General features: G+C 35.6%; 1 protein-coding gene across 2 annotated transcripts; it reads left to right on the top strand.

Annotated features, from left to right (window-relative positions):
• Window positions 1-8,411: 8,411 nt before the first annotated feature.
• Window positions 8,412-24,364, top strand: LOC136830952 (troponin C-like). Of its 2 annotated transcripts, XM_067090911.1 has the most exons (8): window positions 8,412-8,517; window positions 8,679-8,821; window positions 11,019-11,036; window positions 14,991-15,021; window positions 17,057-17,200; window positions 22,338-22,457; window positions 23,077-23,208; window positions 24,182-24,364. In XM_067090911.1, the coding sequence occupies exons 2-8, from the start codon at window positions 8,819-8,821 to the stop codon at window positions 24,208-24,210; spliced, it is 477 nt and encodes a 158-aa protein (XP_066947012.1). In that variant the 5' UTR covers window positions 8,412-8,517; window positions 8,679-8,818; the 3' UTR covers window positions 24,211-24,364. The 2 variants fall into 2 exon arrangements, with proteins under 2 accessions (XP_066947012.1, XP_066947020.1); XM_067090919.1 differs by lacking the exons at window positions 8,412-8,517; window positions 11,019-11,036 and having other exon boundaries at window positions 8,681-8,821.
• Window positions 24,365-25,448: the final 1,084 nt, after the last annotated feature.

Below are 25,448 nucleotides of genomic sequence, written 5' to 3'. Positions count from 1 at the left end.
ATATATATATATATATATATATATATATATATATATATATATATATATATATATATATATATATATATATATGTCTGTATTCAGAGGCCGATAACCGGTAACCTTCTGCCTTATCTGGACAAGACTCAATAGAACGACGAAAGAAGAATCTGCTCGAAGGACTCTGCCTATGTAAATAAGAGAATGGACCCTCCAAAATCAAATATGACATATTCAATCGTCTCCTCTTTCTTGGCTCTCGTTGGTAAACCTAAGTTAACTTTCCCGCACAACATGAGAAGTTTTGTTCGATTTTACATGTTTATACTCCTTTCGCCTTCACCAAGTTTCTCGAACCTTCCAGTTCCCAAATGGTGACAGTGTTGCCGGCACTTCTGCGGTCTTGTTACGATAGATAATTATTGAAAATTTTTTTTGAAAAACAAAGAAAGGATAAGCAGCCGTAGAGAGCAAAGCTTGGCAGCAAAGGAAAAGAAACAGTCACTGAACGAAGCATACTGTGACCTAACAATTCTTATATAATAGAAGTGGAAAGGGGTTTTATGACGGGTGTTACGTGACTGATTGAAAGAAGGCGAACTCGATCCACAAGACACTTACTCAATGCCAAAATCAAGTTCTAAATTTCGTTGGCCATTCCATCCTTGAACTTTTCTATTTCTTCTTTCGTTCTCTCGGAAAAATCATATTCAAAATCCATCCAAGAACATTTTAAAGATATTTTTCAAAATAAATCTCTAGATAGGACATACATATGTTAATGAACCGCTCTATTCAGCATGATTCTGTTCATAATCAGGTCAAATTTTATCTTCCTCTGAGCTGATGTTATCTTTCAGCTAATTTAAGCATTGTACCACTCTTTATGTCCATCATCGTACTTAGAAATAAAGAAAAGGATTAGTTTTGTTTAAAGTATCAAATTATCAGTAAAAAAAGTCTCTTCAAGTGGAAGAATAATGTATATGGCTAAGATATTTACTTCATGAAAAACGGGGGTTCCTTTTGATTAGTTACGAAAATAAATATATGTCTCGATGGTCCATTCAGGATTTCCGAGGTCATACCGGCTTCTGGGGCTCGGCAATGACTGTACTGAAATTGCTGATGCTGCATATTGGAAGTACAACTCAGCCCCAGCTTTATCGGATTTTAGAATGTTATGTTAAAATGGTGCTGATTCTGCATAGCTGATTTTGCCACTCAAGCCTCAATTGCATTTGGTTTTAGAGCGTTAATGTTAAAGCTGCCGTTGATTCCGCTTAGTTAAATGTGCAACTCGAGCTCCAGTAATATCTGATCTTGAAGTGTAATTTGAAGCTTGACTGATTTTGCATACCTGGAGCTTCAGTTCCAGCTTCAGTAATATCTGATTATATAGACTTAAATTGAATTTATAATATGTTTAGCGGAAGTTCCAGTTAGAGCTAGAGTTGAATATCCTAAAACTGAACTGTTAGAATAAGACTGATTCTACCAAGCTGAAGTTGAAACTCAGAATTTTATTGCATCTGATATCAGCAGTAATTAGGTATCAAACAGTTCTTCATTGGAGGGGTGGGTAGAGCTCTCGACTAGCAGCGTTCGACTCTCCGACCGGCCAATGAAGAATTAGGGGATTTATTTCTGGTGACAGAAATCCATTTCTCGTCATAATGTGGTTCGGATTCCACAATAAGCTGTAGGTCTCGTTGCTAGGTAACCAATTGGTTCTTAGCCACGTAAAATAAGTCTAATCCTTCGGGCCAGCCCTAGGAGAACTGTTAATCAGCTCAGTGGTCTGGTTAAACTAAGGTATACTTAACTTAGGTATCAAATTTCAATTCTATCTGATTTGTGAATGATTATAAGCTTCAGTCGCTTATAATCTTAGAGTACAATGCTGGAGCCGTTGTTTATTCTTCATATTTAATGGTGTAACAGGAGCTTCGGTAACAATTTATTTTAAAATGTAAATTTAGTATTAATACAGTGGCTAATTCTACACAGTTTAAGCTATCAAACTAACTTCAGTAATATTTACTGTTATCATATAATATTAGGATTACAACTAATTTTGAATCGCTGCAATTGCAGATGATGTTCAAGTAAAATGTAAAAATTGCGAGCGAGTCTGTATTGCTGAAGCTGTAATTCAAGTTTCTCTCATATATGATTTTAAGAAGTAATGTTAGGTGAAGGATTCTGTACAGCTGAAACTGCGAATCAACCTACAACCGTACCTGATCTAAGGGCATGACGTCGAAAGTGTGACTATTTTACAAAGATGAAGCTGCAACGAAAGCTCTTGCATATTGCATTTTAATTGGCTGAAGTTACAATTCAAGCTTCCGTCGTTTCTGATTTAGAAGTGGCATGTTACACTTCTAAATGGCTGTATAGCTGAAGTTGCAACTCAGAATCCAAGGTTTGATAAAATCCAAGAGTGGAATTTTAGAACTGTGTCCAAGACTTTATAGCTAAAGTTAGAAATTAACATTCACTCGCGTCAGATTTTTGAGTTTAATGTTAGAACTGTAAATGGTTCTGCATGACTGAAGTTACAACTCGTTATTCATTCGCATTTGATTTTAGAGCGAAGTGTCAGAACTGACTGTTCTACGTAAATTTTCTGAACTTTTAGATATTTCTGCTCTTTGTGGAATATTTCCGAGTGATTAGTTTTGTTTTGTGTGAGTATAATGTGCTAAATGTAAATACTAGCATTTTTCTCTTTTTTTTAAAACTATATTTTATTTCTTTTACTGAAAGGGAATTTGAGCGAATTCTGAAAAGCTTACTGCTATGGTTCTGTTATTATATCTGAGTTTATTGATAGAGAATAACGGCATGATAACATTGTTGACATCCGAAATATGATATGCAGTGCGAACTCATATATTCATACACAAGGTGAGGTGAATTCTTCACTCAAGCATTTTACTCACTTCTGTGATTTCCTTTCAAAATATTAAGTTCTGCTAATTTCACAGCTAGATTGTAGTGTCCGAGTTGAACTTGTAGCCGATTTAACCATAGGCAATAATATTAGGCTTGCCGATACATCTTATTCACAAAAGATACTGCTTGATGCGTATAATTTCTTAGGTGGATTACACGTGCAGCCGGCCAATGAAGAATTAGAGGAATTTATTTCTGGTGATAGAAATTCATTTCTCAGTATAATGTGATTCGGATTCCACAATAAGTTGTAGGTCCCGTTGCTAGGTAACCAAATGGTTCTTAGCCACGTAAAATAAGTCTAATCCTTCGGGCCAGCCCTCTCTAGGAGAGCTGTTAATCAGGTCAGTGGCCTGGTCAAACTAGGGTATACTTAACTTTGTAGCACAGAAAAAAATGCGTGCATTTGCTCAAAAGACTCATTTCGGGCTTTGTATAATGCAGTATATTAAGCCACTAAAATATGATTATAAAGAAAATTATTTTTTCTCTTGATGTGTTTCTTATGCACAAAACCGGTGTCACAGAATGAAAGTAAAATGAAAATAAAATTGCGCTAAACCTTACAAACACACACACACACATACACACTTATATATATGTATACACATAAATGTATAAATAAGTACTTAAATCCACACATAAACACACACATATAAATATTTACATAATTACATGCATACATATATATATATATATATATATATATATATATATATATATATATATATATATATATATACACAGATATATATAGTATGTATATATATATATATATATATATATATATATATATATATATATATATATATATATGTGTGTGTGTGTGTGTGTGTGTGTGTGTATGTACATATAAGAGTGTGTCTGTGTCTGTGTGTGCGCTCGTGCGCATGCGTGCATCTGTATAATCACGCGCATGTTCCTTCCTGACAGCTCAGCTTACTAAAGCCACTTGTTTCTCCGTGTATCTCTGATAACTTTGACGTAAGAGTTTCCGCCATTAGACTTCCCGAGCCATTCGCCTGCGATAGTTGCCAAGGTGATGGATTTATTATTATTGTTCTTGTTTTTACCGTGGCGTTTAGTGTTTATCTCGGGAACAGGAAAAAGGACTATTGTTATCTTCGTTTAGAAGTTACTGCTACCACTACTCCTTTTACTACTGCTACTAAAACCGCTTACATTAATATCACTACTATTACTATACACTTTTACCTTTTTGTTTATTAGTTAGGATGCTGGCTTCATAATTACCTATAGGCTGGGGCAGACTTCTAATTTTATACTAACAAACCCTTCTTGTGCTGCAAACTGTAGCCTAAAATAAAGAATAATAATTGAAAAAAACTGAGCAAAAACATCAGTGATTCGTACAGAGCCACCCTGAAGCTCTTTGCTCAATCAGCTATCATATAATTTGAGAGGATGATTATACCATAAAGTCGCGGGGGCTCTCTCGCAATCTGCATAAATTCTGTTTTCGTCGGGTCGCCTTGAACATTCATAGGCGACTATAGAAAGGGTAACTTATATAGCAAGGCTCCTGTCTAACCTTTCGGTGCATATTTTGAGCTTATAGTTATTCCTTAATCTATTTTCTATTTGACGTATCGTTATATTTATTTATCTATTATTTTTTTTGTTTAGACTACGTTTGTTTGCTGTTTTTTCATGTCTGTTTGTTAGTCTTCTGTTTATTTTTTATTTTTTAGTTCTTTACCTTTGTAAACATTCTATGCGAATGTTTGCAAAATGAGATTAATAATAATAATGACAAAAATAGCAGATAAAATTTAGGCCTCAATGGAGAAATGGACCTAACCGACTTTGCATGTTGAGTTTTAAGAGCACAGTCTACAATGAAACTCCTATGAAGCTTCATTTCAATAGAAATGCCAGAATTCTTCTGAAATACAGTTTATTTACCTCGTTGACGATGTCGCAAATTCAGTGTATGATACAAAATCAGTCAGTCAATCTCTTACCCCGATCGCAAATACAGTATTCTTGAGTTTTGTTTCTACATCAGACTCAAAGGTTTTCTGTCTCTGTCTCGTTTTATTTCGCTGTTTCTTTGTTTGTTTGTCTGTCTGTTAACCTTTTCGTAAGCAAGACGGCGCAAGAAGTGCCGATTTTCCAATGCGCAAAGTGACTATATTTCTGGATAGATCTAGATCTGGGTTATTGTTCGGGGTCCGGGGTGCGTGAGAGCGGGTGGGGTGGATCGCTTAGTTTTGACGAAGGTTTGTGATTTCCGGATGCTCTTGAAGTAAATTCTTTTATACGACGCCTGGTCATCCTCTCGGGGTAAAGAAATCACAAGTGGTATTGTAAGAAGACACTCTTCAGCCGACTTTTTCCCCCCCATGGATGCGGTGTGAATCTCAAGTGCAAACCAAAGACAAAAGGTTATCGCTATTGAGATGAATTATGAGTGTGGTGTTATGTGAAGCAGATAGCCCTTGGAAGGTGCAGGAATGTAGAACTGCGACGAAGACGAGCTGAAAGATAATCATGGGTAAAAAGTAAATATGGATATTTTGAGGTGGTTTGGTCACGTGGAGAGAATGGAGGGTAGAAAGTAGGAGAGGGTGCCTAAGAAAGTTCTGACTAGATAGAATGAAAGAGGTGATGTAGCTGAGTCTCTTTTTATCTTGGAATTTCGGGGAGGGATGAAAGAGTGAGGTGAGTGGCTTATAGGACGAGAGGATGGATGATATGGTGTATAGCTTTTGTGTAGGCATATGAAGCCGTCAAAGAAATGGATTTGCTAGGTAAGGGTTTAATTTTGAGTAAGCACTTATATGTATATATATATATATATATATATATATATATATATATATATATATATATATATATATATATATATATATATATATATATATATATATGTTTATACATACACACACACATATATATACAGAGAGAGAGAGAGACAGAGAGACAGAGAGACAGAGAGAGACAGAGAGAGATTTTTTCCATAAAGGGAGCAGCATGAAAGGTGTCAAACTTCCAGTGTTCAGTAACGTTTATGGGATGAAGGGGCTAGCCTAGCTAGCTAACCCTGCCCTATGAAAACCCTTAAGGCTCATGTGCAAACAGTGATAACCCATCCGAGTAGTGAACAGAGTAAATGTTGATGTGAGAGAGAGAGAGAGAGAGAGAGAGAGAGAGAGAGAGAGAGAGATCACGAGTTTTAGGCGAAACCTATTTGTTGGAGGATTGTTTCTGCTGAATATTCTTGACATATGTGAGATATTGACAGACTGTATATACACCTTGGATACTAAAGGTGTAGTTAAGGGTTTAGAATATAACTCATTCTTCTTCTCAACAATATTGAAACTTGTCTATAATGTGACTTTCTACACTTCCTTTATGGGCTAAGTTAGTTCCCAGTTGGGAAGCCAAGATTAATTTTGCATGATCTTTTTCTATTATCTTAATATAAGCAAGTTTATTCCGAAAATATTTCAGAATATAATTTCAATTATTTTCTGAAATCATTGAAATTCAATAAAATATTCTATTTTCTTCACGGCCAGTAGTCAAAGGAGTCTCTTCTCCTTCTTGATTAACTTTGGTAGATTCAACTAAAAAAATTCTTCCGATAAATGGAATGTTGGCTTATTTTTCTCTAATATATATTTGTGGGCGTTTGGTTACCTTCTCTTTTCAGCCCCTTGCGATTTCTCCCCATAAGTAATCCAGATTCCTAGAACCCAGTCAACAGCTATTTATGGGATACGAGTTAAGCCCTTCCATTCTCCGCGCGTGCGCGATTGCCAGTTAATAAACTAAAAATAAGGCTACAAACATGCAAGTGTAGCCCGTTCATGTCATTAATATTTAGCTTTCCTGCATTGCTCATTTTCCGTACTCTTGCATCTGAATTTCTATTTATACATCATTCGCCTCTAATTATCAAAGGCGCCAGAACTGTTCCAAACGATTATACGTTCATTATGGCAGCTCACACTTTTCCAAGACTTTTGCAAGCCTTTATGAAATTGTTGCACATCGTGTTAAGGCTCCTCCCTCCCTCCCTCCCTCTCTCTCTCTCTCTCTCTCTCTCTCTCCTCTCTCTCTCTCTTGTATTCTTCCCAATTAGTAACTTCTGCTCACGGCCGCGCGCGTGAGACCGCGCAAGTGCACTTGCATCGCGCGTAAAATAAATACTCCCCTTTAACCTCGGTCCGGAGACGAGTGGGCAAGCAGCTGTGAAGGAAAAAGTTAGTCGTCCCTTCAACCCCCGTTTTCTACCTCGTTTTCACGAACACCTCTAATAAACACAAATTCCGTCGATCTGATTTTAGATTTCCTTTTTCCTCCTCTTCTTCTGTTACGTAGATTGCTCATCGGTTTTGCAATTTAGAACTCATTTTGCATCGTCCCATTTACCTACATCCATCTGCAGCTTTTTTTTTTTTTTTTTTTTTTTTTAGGCAATTGTTTCCAGTTCAGCCAAGACATAACTACATTATAGCTGTATTCGATGCGGTTGAACGCAGCAGAAGATATTTACGTTTCTTGATGATCCGTTGATTTTTGTATTGGCTCGTGGCAGACTTGAAGTCTATAAATTGCTTCGTTTTAATTCCTACACATTTCTATATCGTCCTGCAATAATTGGTTTTCGTTTTAAATAATCATTGTTCAAGTTTTCCGTTGCAAAATTAATTCAAGACAAGCTTTTCGTCGTTGATGTAACTAGTATACGAATAGTTCATATTTTGATCTTAGCTCCATCCGTCTTCTCTTTGATTTACAACCGAGCACATACCTTTATGACATTCTCCGTTCTCTTTCAAAAGACTCGACTGAACCATCTGATTAAACTGAAGTGGTCCCATAAAGGGAGTAGAATTTTGTCGCCACGTCTTTTCTTTGCTATATTTGGCAAATGAGCCGACGCGAAACGGCTCTATAATCAGTGGCACTTCAGGTGAAGGGCGATGACGAGAGGCTTAACGCGAGGGAAAGGGAAGAAGAAGGGGAGACTTGTCCCTCCCCTCTCTCTCTCTCTTTCTTTCTCAGAGGATGCTCCCTTACCCTCTGCAATGGCCTAGAATGATGTGGCTTACAGTTCATAAATACTTTCACATCCGACGACTGTATAGATGTTGTATAAACTAGGTCTTTCTCCTCCCCTTCCCACTGCCTCCCGACCCCTCCTCTCCGTCTCCGCAGCCCTAGGCTCAGGGTATCTTCCTTATACCCACCCACGCGTTTGCCCTCTTCATTCAATAAAAAAAATATTCTAGAGCGCCACTCTCTCTCTCTCTCTCTTCTGTCCCCCACCTGGGCGAACATATCATCCACCCACGATCAGCCCACCTGCCTAAACACACCCTATAAACGCCCGTATTCAAGTCCCCCCGCTCCCCGCGCCGTCTCCGTCCCCTCCCTCATCCTCCTGCCTTCCTCCTGACCGTCTGTCCAATCCACCCTCCCTCTTACATCATACAGCAGTGTGACGCCTGCCACACCCTGCTTCATATTAGTTGGGGTCTGACATTCTTAACCCTCAACCCCTGAAGATTATTTTCTCGTCGCTTCCCAGTCCGTTCTAGGGTAAGTCACTCAACGCCCCACCCCCTTCCCCCCATCAACCCCACCCTCGCCCTATCACTCTTTGCTCTCACGCCCACCATCACCACCCCCTTGCCCTCCGACGACCCCTCTTTAACGATGCACCTCTCTCTCTCTCTCTCTCTCTTTCTCTCTCTCCGCAGGTAGAGTGGACCCACTACCTGGTGCCTCCTCGAAGGGATCTTGATTAGTGTCTCACGCCGTCCCAAGAAGATCGGACGTACGGTCGCTTGAATCCGCTTCCTTCTTGGTCTTATTTTCAGTCTATCCAGAGGTCGTCATCATGGTAAGATAGTCGATTGACTTCGAGTCTCTTCAATTTTTTTTTATACATTGTATAGATTCCGTCTTCGAAAATTGAATCCCAAAAGAACGTGCAAACAAAACCTTGACCCAGTTATGGGGAGAAATTGACGTAATTCCCCTCACTGGTAAATTCCCATTTGTCGGTAAATTGCTCAGTTCTGTTATTTTGATTAGTCTCTTCATTATAAAAAAATTGCTATCTCTTACAATTACACTCAAAGGATAAGAGAGTGAGATCTTGATTTCTGACCTAATTCCAAACAGTAGCTGACATAAGTAATAATGAATGGGATTTCTCTCCGAATTGCGAGGCCCCAACGACTGATCATTTTCTGTGAAAACCTGAAAGACTTCTTCTTCTGGATATATGGCATAATACTACAACCGATGAACAACCGACTGCAAACTTTACAGAATTTATCAGGCTAAAGTAAAGCTCACCAATTTCATAACTATCAAACTTTACCCCTCCATACCCACATGCCCAAGGCTCGCCCCAGTTTATTCCCGATAAAGTAAACAACCCTCTCGCGCGCTCCTGAAGCGCCGGATGCCACGGGCGCAATTAACTATAAAGAAATAGTGGCAATCAGCTTCAAGACCAATTGGCCGCTGCTCCACCTGAGGGTTCCCACTCAAGAAAGTAATTAAGGAAATGTGTCACCTGGTGTCTGCAGACACTGCGGGGGATTCAAATGAGATTTTGATGGTTAAACTTTGATTTATTCTCGCACGCTGTGATGTCTGGCGATTATTATGATGACAAATGCATAAAGATAAAAGATATGATTTTGTAGGGGGGGAGGACTTATGATGGAATGGGTTATTTTCTCTTGTGTTGGCTAATTCATATTTTGTTGTCTAAATTGTGTTCATTTAGTTTTCTGTATGAGCGAAGTCTGCCGTAATTAGCGTTTGGTTATCTGGAGTTAGTTATTTTTGTGTTAGCTATGTTAAATTCAATTATCTTGTGTTCTACTGTTTTAGTTATTTTTCTTCGTGTTTTAGCAAAGTTGAGTTAATTGGGCCTGTGTTTTATGTCATCTTTTTTTTACTTAAGACATCCAAAAGCTTTGTTTTTTGTTAGTATCCCGAAACTTTCAAGTCATCATACCTTGAGCAGCTGAAGCACAGGTTTACTTTTGACTTTTTTTCCGCGTATGGGTATTTTTTTTTCTGTAGAAGTTTGTCAGTCAAGTAATAATAGTAATAATATTGATAATAGTGAAGAGAATTCCTCTTTATCCCGTGGCAAGTATGAAATTTAGATGTGAGGCTCCAGTGATTAAAATCATTAGAAATAGAATACCAAAATCCATTCAGTGACAATGAAGGATTTTAGTGATTTTAAGAACTGGAGTGATATTATTAGTTACTTACACTAGATAATTGTATTTTTACTTCTCAAATAAATGACTTCTTCAAATTATCTATGATCTTACTTCATGAACTTTATTCCTAAATTATTTAGTGAAAATAGAGTAGATGTTTTGACTTCTAAAAATCTATGTGACGAGATTAATCTTAATCTTTTTCATAAAAAGGCAAATCTTCTGGTTTTTGTTAAAAGAGACTTACAGTAATTTTTTCTTTCCTCTTTTCTGATAAAATGAACATTGCATTTTTGGAAGTAAATGTTTTTTGTAGAGAGATATAGAGATTAATTAATGAAGTATGGTTAAGACTTTGTGCTCATTCAAGACGTATATCCAAGTAATCACAGTACTGTAATGTCCTTCAATCCGTGGAAGGACATACATTTCTGCTTCACGACAGTCTTTGTTTGTCGTAGATTAAACCACTCAGCCTAAGTACATTATAAGCTCACAATAATATGACTATATTTAGTATTTTGCTTTAGTCTTAACTGAGACTTTTCCATCTCATGAAATGAAATCATATTTAAAGAATTAAAGGTTCTATATTCATGATGTACCGACGTCCTTCGTTCATTCATGATCAGGCATCTCTTGATTGATGAAAAGATAAGTTTTCTGAATAACCTTCCTTAAGCCTCGAAGAAAATAGGCAAGACAAGGCTAAACAGAAGTACCGTGATCAGCTGTGGCATAAACGTTCTTGCAATGACGACTTAATGAACGTCTTTCCCCTTCTAGTTCTTTGTTTATAATCCGATGTGATGACCTTTTTTTCTTCTTCCTTCTTTTTTCTTCTAGCCTGGCACAGCACAACCAGTAAGTCAAACACGTAAAGAGAGATCCCCTTCCTCAGGATGGGGTCTCATTTTTACGAACCTTGGACCTCCCCCTGGTGGAGGAGGGGTCCTTCTGGAGGATTCAGCCATAGGAACTGGTCCCTCCAGACCAAAATCATGTCATCTTAGGATTCCTCTCGGTCGACTGGAGAGAGAGAGAGAGTAGCAGTAGAGAAAGTGTCTTCCATATATTATTCATGGAGTGATTGGTAATGTTGCAGTATGCTTTCATCAAATCAAAGTCGGACCACGACGCAAAATCAACACTGTTATTGCACTACGCACGTTGAATTGCTCGTTTTCTGTTGGGAAGTTCAAAGTAACCTGTTCATTTTCTTAACGTGTTTCTATCATAAGCAGTTACATATCAGATCTAAATGTTGTCACTGACATAACCAACCATGATAAAGAGAAACATAATACATAAGATAAATCGCTGACCCATTTCACATCCACATAAACAGCAAGACCTGTGTATCACTTTTTTGTTTCCCTGCCAGTGCCGTGTATTTTGGCAATGCGCAAAGGCTTTGACTCATCTTGGCTGATATTGAGTGAGCTTGCTTTCATAATCCCTTACGAACAGCTTCTACATATCTGGAAGTCAATATTACCGTATTCGTCTGTGCAATTCTATCACATCCAAATTGAGCTTAAAAAGAAACAACTAAATCAAGTCAACATCTTGTATAGTTAATAATATGTACAAAAAGTGTTATTTCTTATGAACCTTTATATGCAAATGACTGATATTGTTTTCTGTATGAAGGAAATAGTCAAAGCTCGGGTTTATTCGGATGAGACAATGTTAATTGGAAATCACGTCATCGCCTGAGAAGCTGATGTTTTCTTTTGCCCCCGTGAATATATTTCCCGGTTAGGCTGATTTGTCATTAACCATACTTAAAAGTGTCCATTTTAACAAGAGTAACTTTGCTTTGTGGAATTTACCGGAGGATAACGATAAAAAAAAAACTTTCAGTATGTAATGAGTGTAAAGAGGCATAGTTATTTTGACAGAAATTTTTATTTAATCGACAGACCTTTAGCTGGATATTCTCTGAAGGAAGTATATTAAAGTCTTTTTACCCAACAATTTTCTGAACGTTAAATTACTGTCATGTTACTTTCATACTCTCATTTCGCGATTTAGAGTCAATATATACACACAAAAGAAGCAAGACTTAACTATAGGCATTATTTGCGCATTTTAAAAGAGCAAAATATGAAAACCCCCAAGATAGAGTGATGGGTGTTAGATTGGGAGGATGGAAGTAGCAGACTCACACAGATCATGAAATATTCAAGTTGCTTTTGAGGAGAGGATGAGGGATGTGACTAACGAGGTCTGCGAGGAAAAGAAGGCAGCACGGGGTTTGTTTGCGTGTGATGATACAGGGCAGAGCGCAGAGGATGGTAAAACAGAAAATTTACACACACTCACTCACACGCACACACACACGCCATAGGCGTAACTAGGAGTCTGTTAATTGGGGAGGCACCTGGGGGCCACTGCTGAATATGGGGGGCCACTGGGCATGCACGAATTATAATACTCATTCTTTTTTTTTTAACTTTACACACACACACACACACACACACACACACCACCATAGGCCTAACTAGGAGTCTATTAACTGGGGAGGCACCTGGGGGCCACTGCTGAATATGGGGGGCCCACTGGGCATGCACAAATTATAATCCTCATTCTTTTTTTTTAAGTCGTGTGGAAAGATATTAAGGTTGTTTTAAAATATTTAAGCCTATCAATTTGTGAATCACGTTTTTATATAACCATGAATCACGCTTTTATATAACAAGCTTGCTCAAATATTTTTTCAATAAAAATGATGAACTTCTGACCATACTTGTAAATCCAAATTAGATGATATATGTAACGGTTTGGCAATGAAATAAAACCATTTGGTATGTAAACAAAATATAATTAAGAGAATCAAAATGAACACTTGCTTATTGTAAAAAAGAAAAAAATGTATTGGAATTATTCATATAATAATATGAAAATTAAGCTTAGGCTTTTACTACAATCTTCATGAACTCAAAATGGGAGTGCACCAGTTTCAAATGGGGGGCACGTGCCCACCTGTGCCCCTCCGGTAGTTACGCCTATGACACACGCACACATACGCACACACACAAAATGTTGAGTCAGTTCACTCTGTGAAAGTAAAGCATGGTCTTTGAAGGGGAAAAATAAAATTAGGAGTCACTGAAACAAGCTATCTGGAAAGTCTATGTTGGGCAGGAATAGTAGAAATGGAAAGCTGAGTAGATGGGAGGCGAAGTTATAAAATAAGACAAGTAAGAAAAGGGGGAGAACGCGTGATATTGTGATCTGACTATGAAGAGAGAATAAGAAGATATAGGTCAATGAAAGGAGCATAGGCTACAGTTCTGATGTTTTTGCACGAAGAAGCTGAGGGGCGGGGGGCAAAGTTCCTGCTGAATTGATGGAGGTACAAAAGTGTAACAGTGAAAGTTAGTTTTCTCGGATAGATAAAGTCCCTTCAAAACAGACGTCAAGGGTAAGGCAACTGAGGAGGGGCTTGTCGTCGACTTGTACTGTAGGTGTTAGATCCCGTGCAGTTCTGGTAGCCATTACACATAAATGTTTAATTTTCGATTCAACAACTGGGGTTGAGTGAGCTGGTGAACGCATTGCTGTTCTTTGAGGGAAAGAAATGAACTCTTGTCTGTATGTACACAAGACTGATGTAATTACATAAACATACACTGCGTTTAAATAAACAGCTTCATTACACTTCGCCGGACAGAAAGATAGATGAAGAAAAATGTAGAATTTGAGACCTAATCTCAGTTTTGAAGGTTACAAAATAAAAAGGGATACAAACTGAAATTCTAAATAAATTATTTTGAATTTTAACAGTATTTGCAACGAGTGTTGCCATGAATCTTTTAATTAACAAAGCTTAAATCTAACATTGCATGTCGATTAATAAGAGACAGTCTACACTTTGGAAAACGATTAAATCTAACAAGGATTCTCCGCCACAACTTACAACTACTTCCTTTTAAACACCTTTTATGAAACACTTATTTATTCTGATACTGATATTAATAACAGAACAGCATAACAAATACTGTACATATATTTCATACTGAAGAACTTGCATAGCATTAAAGAACTTGCATAAATCTGTTTTCCATTAATTTCCATAATTCCATTTTAAGAATTTAAAAGCAAAAGGCACTAATTTCTTTTATAATTAATATAACTTTTAGTCTATGAACACCAGCTGTATGATGGAGAAAACCGAGTAATTCAAGAATGCAACTTTTTTCTTAATAATAAGAGGACTGGTATCATGTGCAATAAATGCAAAAGTATAATTTCATTATCAGAAAGTGACACGTTTATAATTCTGACAAAAATTTTGGGTTATATTTAATCTTGCTTAATAAAATCACATTGTATCTCAAGGATATTTGACAACAGTTGACAATGAGGATTTACTATATATATATATATATATATATATATATATATATATATATATATATATATATATTTGTTTTTGTGCTTATGTAAGCAAGAATTTTACACTTGCGTACATATTCAGACGTTATTATACCCAAACCTGTTTAACATATAGAACTCAAAAACTGCAGTTTATAAAATAATATTATTGTTGAATATTTTTTACTATAACGAACTTCCAGGACGTAGGACATGATAATGTCAGCCAAATGTAACATTTTAATTATGACAATCTCATTTTCCATCGTGCACTTTCTAAAACACAGTATTGATAAACAGTTCACCCAGCTTGTAATAAAGTCTTATGCATCAGCTAATTAAAATTTGAAACTGCTAAGCATCACTGAACAAAACAAAAAGATAAGAAAAAAGAATATTTCGATATTTTCCTTTCAACAAAATCTATCATTTCAGGCTGAGGTCTTGGACGAAGAGAAACTGGCCAGTAAGTGTCCGAGTTAACTTTTAGTGTTGCTTCTCATTACATTGCGCACTGTATCGTTAATTTTTTTTTGTATTACTTTCTTCTTACTTACAACGTTTTTTTCCCTTTTCTTTAAAATTTTCTTTGGCTAAATGTAATTTAGATTACGTATGCATTCAATTCACGGATTAGAGTGAATATTGCGTTTTCAGTTGCTAATGTAAGTACTTTGAATGTTCTTAGAAATGTAAGTTTGTAAAAGTTTCTTCAGCTAAAATCTCGATAAATTCATTTCTCAAAAGATTGTGCTTTACGGTGCTTGTCTGCATTTCTCTAAACAGCTTTAATAAACTACAAAGTTAATATGAACTTAGAGTTTTCACTTGGTAAGTGAGAATCAAGGATCCCTTCTGGGGCTGCGGTCTCAGAAAGGGATTGAGGAGTCAGGCGCAGAACTTCACTTGAAACTACGGATGGCTTACAGTCTACCTACTCGTGAATGTTGTAGATTCCCATCCTTCATGTTGTGCTACAATTTTTTTTTTATTTAAGACGATCTTATCTATTATGAAAATAGAAAGACAATGAGACTGGTGTTATTCTTAAAAAATAATCCGAAACATTTGTCAGGGCTTACAAAATTAAATACAAAGTGAAGCAGATTTCGTTGTGCAGGGATGCTGAGACAAGATACCGAGGACGATTTTTCCTCGTCTCCAAATCTGGCATTCGACTCTGAAATCTGATGCTAATTCGACTGACATTAATCCGGCGAAATACACCTATTATTATTTGATCTCACCCACAGAGGCGTCTTGGCTGGGAAGGGTGGGGAGGGGGCAGGGTGAACTAGTTCTCGAAATAAGGACACCTGTCGTCTCGCTTTCACCATCAGCCGTCACTAATGTTTCTCACATCTCGTAAAAGTGCATCAGAATATTCGAATTAGATCTTCTTGTATAAGAAAAATGTCTATAAAATTATGTCTATATTTAAATTATATATATATATATATATATATTATATATATATATATATATATATATATATATATATATATATATATATATATATATATATATATATACATACATTCATATATATATATATATATATATATATATATATATGAACTTTGTTTTAATTATGCATACGAGACTTTTTGTATACTCTTGCAGCCAAAATTTCTTTATCAGCTACAAATACAATTTTAAATTCCTTACACTTCGCCTCAAATGTTCTTGACTTTTAACAAGTATTGACTATGTGTTGTCACTGAAATTAGTTTCCGATGTTTTATTTCTACAGCCAGGGTAAAGAAATTAGTAAAAATGATATAAATAACGATAATATTGGTAACAACAAAAATTATTTCCTCGTTAATTGTATTACTAAACACTGTTGATGTTGAACTGTATATTATTCTATATATGTGCTAATTTGCCTTATACAAACATTGTTTTAACAAATATTGTAGGTTAAAATATTACTACTTTATAAACAAGTTTTTACATTTCTGTTACGAAAGTATAGTTACTGCTTAAACAGCTTAAGAATAAAATTATTTTGCTTTATATAATTTTTTTGAATTGTCATTTTCGGCCTTTAAACGTAGAGATGCAATAATTAGTGCGAAAGTGATTGTTTTGTTTATGTAGCTGTGGTTTTATTTAAATGTCTACCCGTATGTAACAAATAGGTTAGTAGTTATTATTTAAAGTGTTCATTGGGGAATGGAGGTAATATAAGATCATGTCGAAGGCTAAAAGTTCAATACAGTAGTAAAATCGTGATGAATGATTATTCATGTGCAGGATGATAAACAGAAATAACCTTTGGCATATTTCCATACGTATGTTCTGTGCACGGTCTGTACACTGAATGTGCACACAGCCGCGTTTAAAATGATTTATAACAAATGGTGACTTGAGCAAGAGCGGTATTGCACCAGAAAAAGTCAGTGTCATGTGAACGACCTAAATGCCTTGAACTAAAAGCCACCAAGGAATGAGTGATATTCTTACAACTTCAGTAAAACCCTTACTTTTCTTGTCAGTGTTGCGGAAGGCCTTCATCATGTTCGACCAAGGCAAGACTGGCAAGATCGAAAAGGAAAAAATTCGGACCATCCTGAACACTCTTGGTGCCAACTACATCAACGAAGAACTGGAGACACTCCTGGCTGACAATGATGTGGAAGGTAAGGATAAATCTCTCTCTCTCTCTCTCTCTCTCTCTCTCTCTCTCTCTCTCTCTCTCTCGATAACGTAGGAAATCGTGGTGAATTGAGAGTGCACTGTTTTCACAGGTAAGTTTGCTTTTGGTCCTGAAGCGAATAAGGAGCGATTTGAACACACTCCCTCAAGTATGCCTATATTTGAAGTGTGTATATATAATGAATATATATTTGTGTGTATATATGTATGTACAGTATTTATAGATACATACATACATGTAAACACACAATATATATATATATATATATATATATATATATATACTATATATATATATATATTTATATTTATATTTATATTCATATATATATCATATATATATATATATATATATATATATATATATATATATATATATATATATATATATATATATATATATATATATACATGCACACACACACACACACACACATATATATATATATATATATATATATATATTATATATATATATGCATGCATACATGTATATAATATATACATATATATCTATATCTTTATATATATTATATAAATACATTTTTATATGTACATATATACATATACATACATATATATATAATATATATATATATATATATATATATATATATATATATATATATATATATATATATATATATATATATATATATATATTAGAATAATCAACACACAATCACGTGTGGAACAGAAACAGATTTCTGACTCACTTCAGGATTGAACCCAGGTCTTTCAATTGAAAGACGGGACTGCTGCCAGCCAAACCACAGAAGTCATAAAAGGAGCTGAAACCTGGGCAGGCTAACTGCTTGCATACCAGCATGTTTTCCCCAACTTTCCGAGTCAGCAGACCCAATTGATAGCATTTCATTCGAATTATCCTTTCTGAGTGAATATGATAGAAATAATCAACACACAATCACGTGTGGAACAAAAATAAATTTCTGACTCACATCAGGATCGAACCCAGGTCTTTCAGTTGAAAGACGAGACCGCTGCAAACCAAGCCACAAGAGTCATAAAAGAAGTTGGAACCTGAGTACCACTGTACCTAAGGCTGGGTCACTGCTCAGTAGGGAAGTTGGGGAAAACACATTGGTATGCAAGCAGTTAGCCTGCCAGGTAAAGCCTTAGATACCGTGGTACTCAGGTTCCAACTTCTTTTATGACTTATGTAGCTTGGTTGGCAGCGGTCTCGTCTTTCAATTGAAAGACCTGGGTTCGATCCTGATGTGAGTCAGAAATTTATACATCTATATATATATATATATATATATATGTGTGTGTGTGTGTGTGTGTCTGTGTGTATGTGAATATGTGTGTTTATGAGCTGCGTAGGGTAATTGTTTCGACTTCTTCACGTGGTAATACGAATGACACAGTCCACTAAAACCCATTGTATCTTCTTTTACTTTAGCAGTGAATTGCGAGGTTGGTGCTTAGAAAACTGTGGTGGTCACAACCAGGATTGAAAACGGTAGAGGGCTGGCGACCTTATCCTAAAAGACTCATGGGGGTACCACTTGCTCAAACCCTCACACACACACACACACACACACACACACACACACACACATATATATATATATATATATATATATATATATATATAACTAATATATTATGGAACGTGATGTATAAATAACAAAATCACGAAGGAAAGAGAAAGAATTGCTGATGTAAAGGAAAGTCGAAAGGCCTTGCGCACTGATGACTTTATATAATATAAATATATAAATATATATATATAAACATTTCCTTTCAGTTGGGAAGAGAAAGAATGGAGTGTTCTGCATTGACCAAAGGATCTACAAGTTACAACTGAAAGGCCTATGCAGCACAGTATATTGTTTATATAACATATTATCTCACTTTTGGAATTTGTGCGTGTGAACTTTTGTCATATTATATAAATATATATATATATATATATATATATATATATATATATATATATATATATATATATGTATATCATCATCATTGACAAATTTATTATATATGCAGATATCCCATCTTTTCTGGCTAAAAGATAAAAACACTAATTAAAACTTAAAACAGAGCTTACAAAATTAAAATGCTTTAAAGACTTGAAAATGACAATGACAAAACAAGGAATAGAATACCTTCTGTAGTAAAGTCAGAGGATGAAAGTTTGATGATAAACAAAGTTACTAAGTAAGCAGGGAATAGGGAGGGTACTAGGCTATGGCCATGGAACAATTTTTTCTTGATAACAGACAAAATATTAAGTGTTCTGCATTGACCAAAAGTTTTTATAGTTTTGTGGGTTCTTACTTGATTCCTAATGATCATCCTGGTCTTGGGCACTTTAGAGGTTGCAATAAACTGAGGAGGAAATATATATATATATATATATATATATATATATATATATATATATATATATATATATATATGTATGTATGAACTTTGTTTATATCAACCTATTCATTTCTTTTACTGGAATTTGTTCATGTCATTGTCATTTTATTAATGAACTTACAATATAGACATATTATATATATATATATATATATATATATATATATATATATATAAGAATATATATATATATATATATATATATATATATATATATATATATATATATAATATATATATATATATATTGTAAGTTCATTGTAGGTTCATTTATACAGGTTCAAATTCCGCAAAAGTGAGATAATATGTTGTTTTGTTATTCTGAGGGTCCAATGTAGTTTCAACCCAGAGGGAGAAAGCCAGTTTGTCGCAGGAATGGCTCTCGTCAGTAGTTGAGACACAAGATCACTCAATGCGGAGGACTGCAGCCACCAAACACAAACTACTTTAGCGGTAATAAGAAATTAAGCAGCTGCGTGCGAGACACATCAGGACCAATCAATATTCTCATTATATATTTTGGTGCAGTTTTCAAGGAAAATAAAATTGACCTTAGTATTCTCTCTTGAAGATAGAATTCCACTGCCTTTCACTGCCCTCTTTTCACTTGCTGCTCTTATGAAACATGAAAATGATTTCAGCTCGATGATGCGAGACTATATTGCAAATTACTTGAGTTTCACATGCTCTTCAGAACTAAGTCAAAGTTTTTGGTATTTCCTAATAGTGCAGACTTCATACCTAACAACTGGAACATTTAATAAAATTTTATTTCACTGGTCTTCAATTTTCCAAGTACTGTATTTGTTCCCACAGGACTTCTTTCTTTAAAATACTGCACATTTCCTTTTCATGTTATCTTCTTATTCTTTTGCTTTAACCTTTATTTATTTTACCCATTTTACTTTCTTTACATTGTTTGCTCTGTTGTAGTGATTTTTAGTTTTCTGTAAAAGAAAACTATTGTGACGGCTTTGTCTGTCCGTCCGCACTTTTTCTGTCCGCTCTTTTTTTGTTCGCCCTCAGATCTTAAAAATTACTAAGGCTAGAGGGCTGCAAATTTGTATGTTGGTCATCCACCCTCTAGTCATTAAACATATCGAATTGCAGCCCTCTAGCCTCAGTAGTTTTTAATTTATTTAAGGTTAAAGTTAGCCATAGTCGCATTTCTGTCACCGCTATAGGTACCAACAACCCAGGCCACCACCGGTCCGTGACTGAATTTCATGAGTATCGGCTGAAAGTTTCATACAACATTATACGCTGTACAGAAAACTCGATTGCGCCGAAGAAACTTCGGCGCATTTTTGACTTGTTTATTTCTTGTTTCACTCAGTTATGATGTATCATAAAATTAATGCCAGTTCCGGTGTCACCACAAAATGACCTGCAAAGGTATAACAAAGAAAGAATAAAAATGACAAGGGAGGGAGAATGGATGAAAAAATGAAAAAATTCACACCCAAAGATCATAGATAGAATTAAGGAAGAAATTACCAAAATTTTTCAAAATTTACGCCCGAAAAAATGAAACATTCACTTACACTGAAAAAGTGCAAAAACTTAACAAGTGCATTTTAACAAGACAATCTTGTAGAAGGCAGTGATGATGCATTCTGGCAAGGAAATTCCTGGGTTGTGCAACTTGTCATACATCTGGGTCATATTGTTTACCCACCGCAGCTTCTAAAACACGTGCCTCCTTTCCTTTGCGTCATTCTAGCATTCGTTCTGTCATCATTAGTTTTTCAGGTAGAGACGCCTCTTTCCTGCCATTGTCTTGATATAGTTTATATGCTATTCGAGGTTTTCTTCTTGCATTTTCATGTGACTTCGTATTGAGAATTCTTTCATTCTATTCTGACTGTGGGTGTCATAGCGATATTGGCCAAGAAGTTCTCTTTGCCAAAATCGCTCATTCCCCTACTTGGTATTTCTTCATGAAGTCACGAAAATTCACATAAATTCGTGCTTATTCTAGTCCTTAATGTAGGGAGTTACATTTGACGAATTTTTGTAACCTAATCATGGTGACGTTTTTATTGTTGTAATCAATCATTACCCTTTTTCCCATACTTTTTGATAGTACGTTCCATATTCTATTTGAGGTACCTCACCATAGTATGCATTAAGTATGCGTACTCTTGTGTTACTCATCATCAGCTGAAGATTATTCAAATCTGTTAGAAAAAATGGTGATTTTTCTCTAGAGTTACGTCAGTCACAGAAAGCAAACGCTAGACCAAACAAGTAACAAATGCTCCAAAGTTTTTTTTTCGGCGCAATCGAGTTTCTGCACAGCGTCTAATGATGCATGAAACAGTCGATGCGCTTCAGTATGAAATTCTCAGCCACGACCGGGCAGCGCTCAGTTGCTCCCCAGATGCAGTCAAGTGGAGATGCGTCTGCGGCTGGCACCTATAGCGGCGCCAGACGCACGATCACTGCTAACTTTAACATTAAATAAAATAACAACGACTGAGTCTAGATGGTTGCAATTTGGTATGTTTGATGATTGGAGGGTGGATGGTCAACAAACCAATTTGCAGCCCTCTAGCCTCAGTAGTTTTTAAGATCTGAGGGCGGACAGAGAAAGCCATCTCAACAGTTTTCTTTCACAGAAAACTAAAACAGCTTTATCCCTGATGCTTATAGCTGACAATATTACAGCTATCTGCGGCTCCAGGATATATAGTTATAACAAGGAAAAATATTACTTGTCCGTTTCAGGAACAGGAAAGCTGGACTTCGACGCCTTTGCCAAAGTAGTGGGCCACTTCCTTGAGGAGCAAGATGAAGAGGCTATGCAGAAGGAACTGAAAGAGGCGTTCAGGCTTTACGATAAGGAAGGTACTGTATTACTATTCAAGGGTTACCCATTGAAGAAAACGGGTGGTTGACACAAAAACGAGGACAATTTGTAGTTAGTAATTATTTCGGGCGAGAACCGAGAATGCGGAAACCACCAATTGCCCAGAAAAATCTATAGATATGTGAATTAAGGATCGACTAATTGAGAAAGAGAAATTCTTTCATCTGGTAACACATCCTGAAGGGATTTCAACTGAAATAAACTTCTCCTTTTCTTAAGAAATAAGGAGAGATTTAAAAGCATAGACAACGTCTTTAATGTAATTAGCAATAGCTGATATAGTTACAGAAAATGTGTTATCTAAATTACCAGTTTTTTATATATCTCTTTTAGCGTTTGTGATATTTCTTTAAAACAGAGTTTTATTAATTAACAAATGCTTAGTATTTTTTCCCAGTGACTTATTTAATTTTGTGCTCAAAATACCACTCACCAACTCTAAGCTAGAACTCATGATCTAAATTCTATTGCTGGCCTTTTCTATTATCGACCAAATTCCTTAAAATATTCTGATTTTAAATTAAAACCTATCAGATCTTGTCTGTGTTTTTTTTTTGTGCCTGTAACTTATCACTTTTATATACTTTTAAAAAACAGGTCAGGGTTTCATCCCCACGTCCGCGCTGAAGGAGATTCTCGGTGCCTTGGACGACAAGCTGACCAGCGCTGATCTAGACAACATCGTGGACGAAATTGATGAGGATGGCTCCGGAACTGTTGACTTTGACGGTCAGTACTGAGGATTCTTTAGAAAAACTTATCAAATGCCCAGTGAATATATTCAGTAAGGTGGCCCAAATCATAAAAGATGAAAAGGCAAGATTAAAAGGATGTGGCGACACTTTGGCCAAATGTTCAAGAAATTGACGAAATCTCACTGTCACTTAAAAGGAGACCGCCTGTTGGACCACACGAGGGCAAAACTAAATTGGGAGGTTGCAGGAAAGAAGAGTTTATTGGGAAAGTTGAAGGTGGCATAAGAATATATGGAATTGCCAAAGACTATGTCATAGGACAACAGCTGTAATATTTGATATTCGTATTGTGGCCTTATAATTATGTTCAGTAGGAAGGATGCTCCGTATATATTTCAAATAAGCCGATAAAATGAACATAATCAGCTCATTATGGAAAATCTGTGATAATCATATAATCATTTAATGATAAGGATTCGAAATAACCAAACTATACCTAAACCAATATGATATAATCTTTAATGTCTTTAAAATGATAACTTCTCAGTAGGAATTGCAGCCAAAGTTAACAAGTTTGAAGAATTCATGTCCCCGTTTGAAAAATGTCACAATCACAAAACGAAACATGTTGATGAATTCTAAGAATTAAAAGTCAGTGAAAGCTGTAAACATTATCGGTGAATTAAACCACACAGCAGAAATTATTTACTGTGTGTACGAAGTGAAACTGAGCTTGTATTAATTAATGTAATTTTACCTACTTCATACATTGTTGGTTAAGCTTTTTCTAAGTGCTCTCATTCCAGGTTCCAGTTGTTCTTGAATTCAGATAATGTAGTACTCTCTCTCTCTCTCTCTCTCTCTCTCTCTCTCTCTCTCTCTCTCTCTCTCTCTCTCTCTCTCTCTCTCTCTCTCTTTCTAATATACTGATACTGCGACTAACAGATTTTTCATAGGTAAGGACCGATTTTTCTGTTCAGGTTCTAATATTTTTCTTCTTCTTTCAGAATTCATGGAGATGATGACTGGTGACTAAAACAGCTGAACTTCTTTGTCGAAGAAATCTAATTATTTTTTTCCCCGAAGAGCTTCAATTTATTTTGTTTATCTTGTCTTCATAAGCAAATTTGTAGAAGTTTTGCTTAAGCCGGAATTTCAAGATGTAATAAAAAAATAAAAAAAACCAAAAACTGTATATCTCATTGCGAGCTGATGGCTATTTTAATGAGAGAAGAGTCCCAAGGTCTCGTGAAACTGATTTCTTTAGAAGCTTTAAATATTATGTTAAAAAAAATCAGATCATTGTCTTGAGAGTCAAACCTAAGAGTTTATATACTTTTCAAAGCAATCTAAGAAAAGTATTTTAACGGAACACCGGATATGTGAAGAATATCAAACATTTTTGACATTTGAATCCGGCCCAAAAAACTCTAGTATTTTTGTATTTATATGATTGTATTGTTTCATAATTTTTCTTTTAGCGCTACTATCAAAACAATGATGTCGAAGAAACACCAATTGTTTAAAGATTGTTGAAGCTTCTGGGTTTTGTGCACTGCGGACTTTAAAAATTCCAATAGTTCTTGAATCCCATTCCTCACTTTGACTGGCAAAACACGCAGTAGAAGCGAATGCAATTTGTATTTGTGCTAACTCTTGTAAAATAAAAAGCATAAAAAATGTTTCGAAAGGGAACTAACGCTATAATTTCATGCAGAAATAGAAAAGGAACGAGAAAATGGGGAGAAATAGAAAACAGAAACAGGAAAAATGTTGAATGAAGCAGGTAAAACAAATTGTTCGGTAGCTATGAAATCTTTGGAAGATGTGACTTGAAGGCAAAAGATTATCTGAGACGAATCCTTTATCAATCAATCTTGTTTAATTCAAAATTACAGAGATGTACAATTCAGTCATCAATAAAGACGGGATTTTAAAACATTCGTAATATACAGAACGCCATGTGAAAATATGAAAAGAAGTCACATAGATTTTCCTTTCTTTTTGTCCAATTGACTCTTGATGCTTATTTATGATATTAAGAATTTTTTACAAACCACTCTAATCCTAAGTCTTCTCCTATATTTGTTTCCACATTATTTGGTGATGTGTCATGACTCAGGTTAGGCAGTCGCAGATTAAAAGGGAAGAATAACATTTACCTACACAGTTCAGAAACGGAAGTTTGAAAAGCTCATCAACCGATACTAAGAATGAAAATTACCATCCTCGCTGGAGTGCGTGGAGACACTACACAGTTCAAGGACGAACAGA

Source organism: Macrobrachium rosenbergii, chromosome 4 (genome assembly GCF_040412425.1).
Source record: "Macrobrachium rosenbergii isolate ZJJX-2024 chromosome 4, ASM4041242v1, whole genome shotgun sequence".
Classification (NCBI taxonomy): Eukaryota; Metazoa; Arthropoda; class Malacostraca; order Decapoda; family Palaemonidae; genus Macrobrachium; species Macrobrachium rosenbergii.
This window is presented reverse-complemented; position numbering and strand designations above follow the sequence as displayed.

What these genes read in the sequence shown, in the direction of transcription:
- LOC136830952 (XM_067090911.1), top strand. An exon ending in GGACGAAGAGAAACTGGCCA is followed by an intron (nt 15,022 to 17,056) that starts GTAAGTGTCCGA and finishes TTTTCTTGTCAG; the next exon opens with TGTTGCGGAAGGCCTTCATC. An exon ending in CGGAACTGTTGACTTTGACG is followed by an intron (nt 23,209 to 24,181) that starts GTCAGTACTGAG and finishes TTCTTCTTTCAG; the next exon opens with AATTCATGGAGATGATGACT.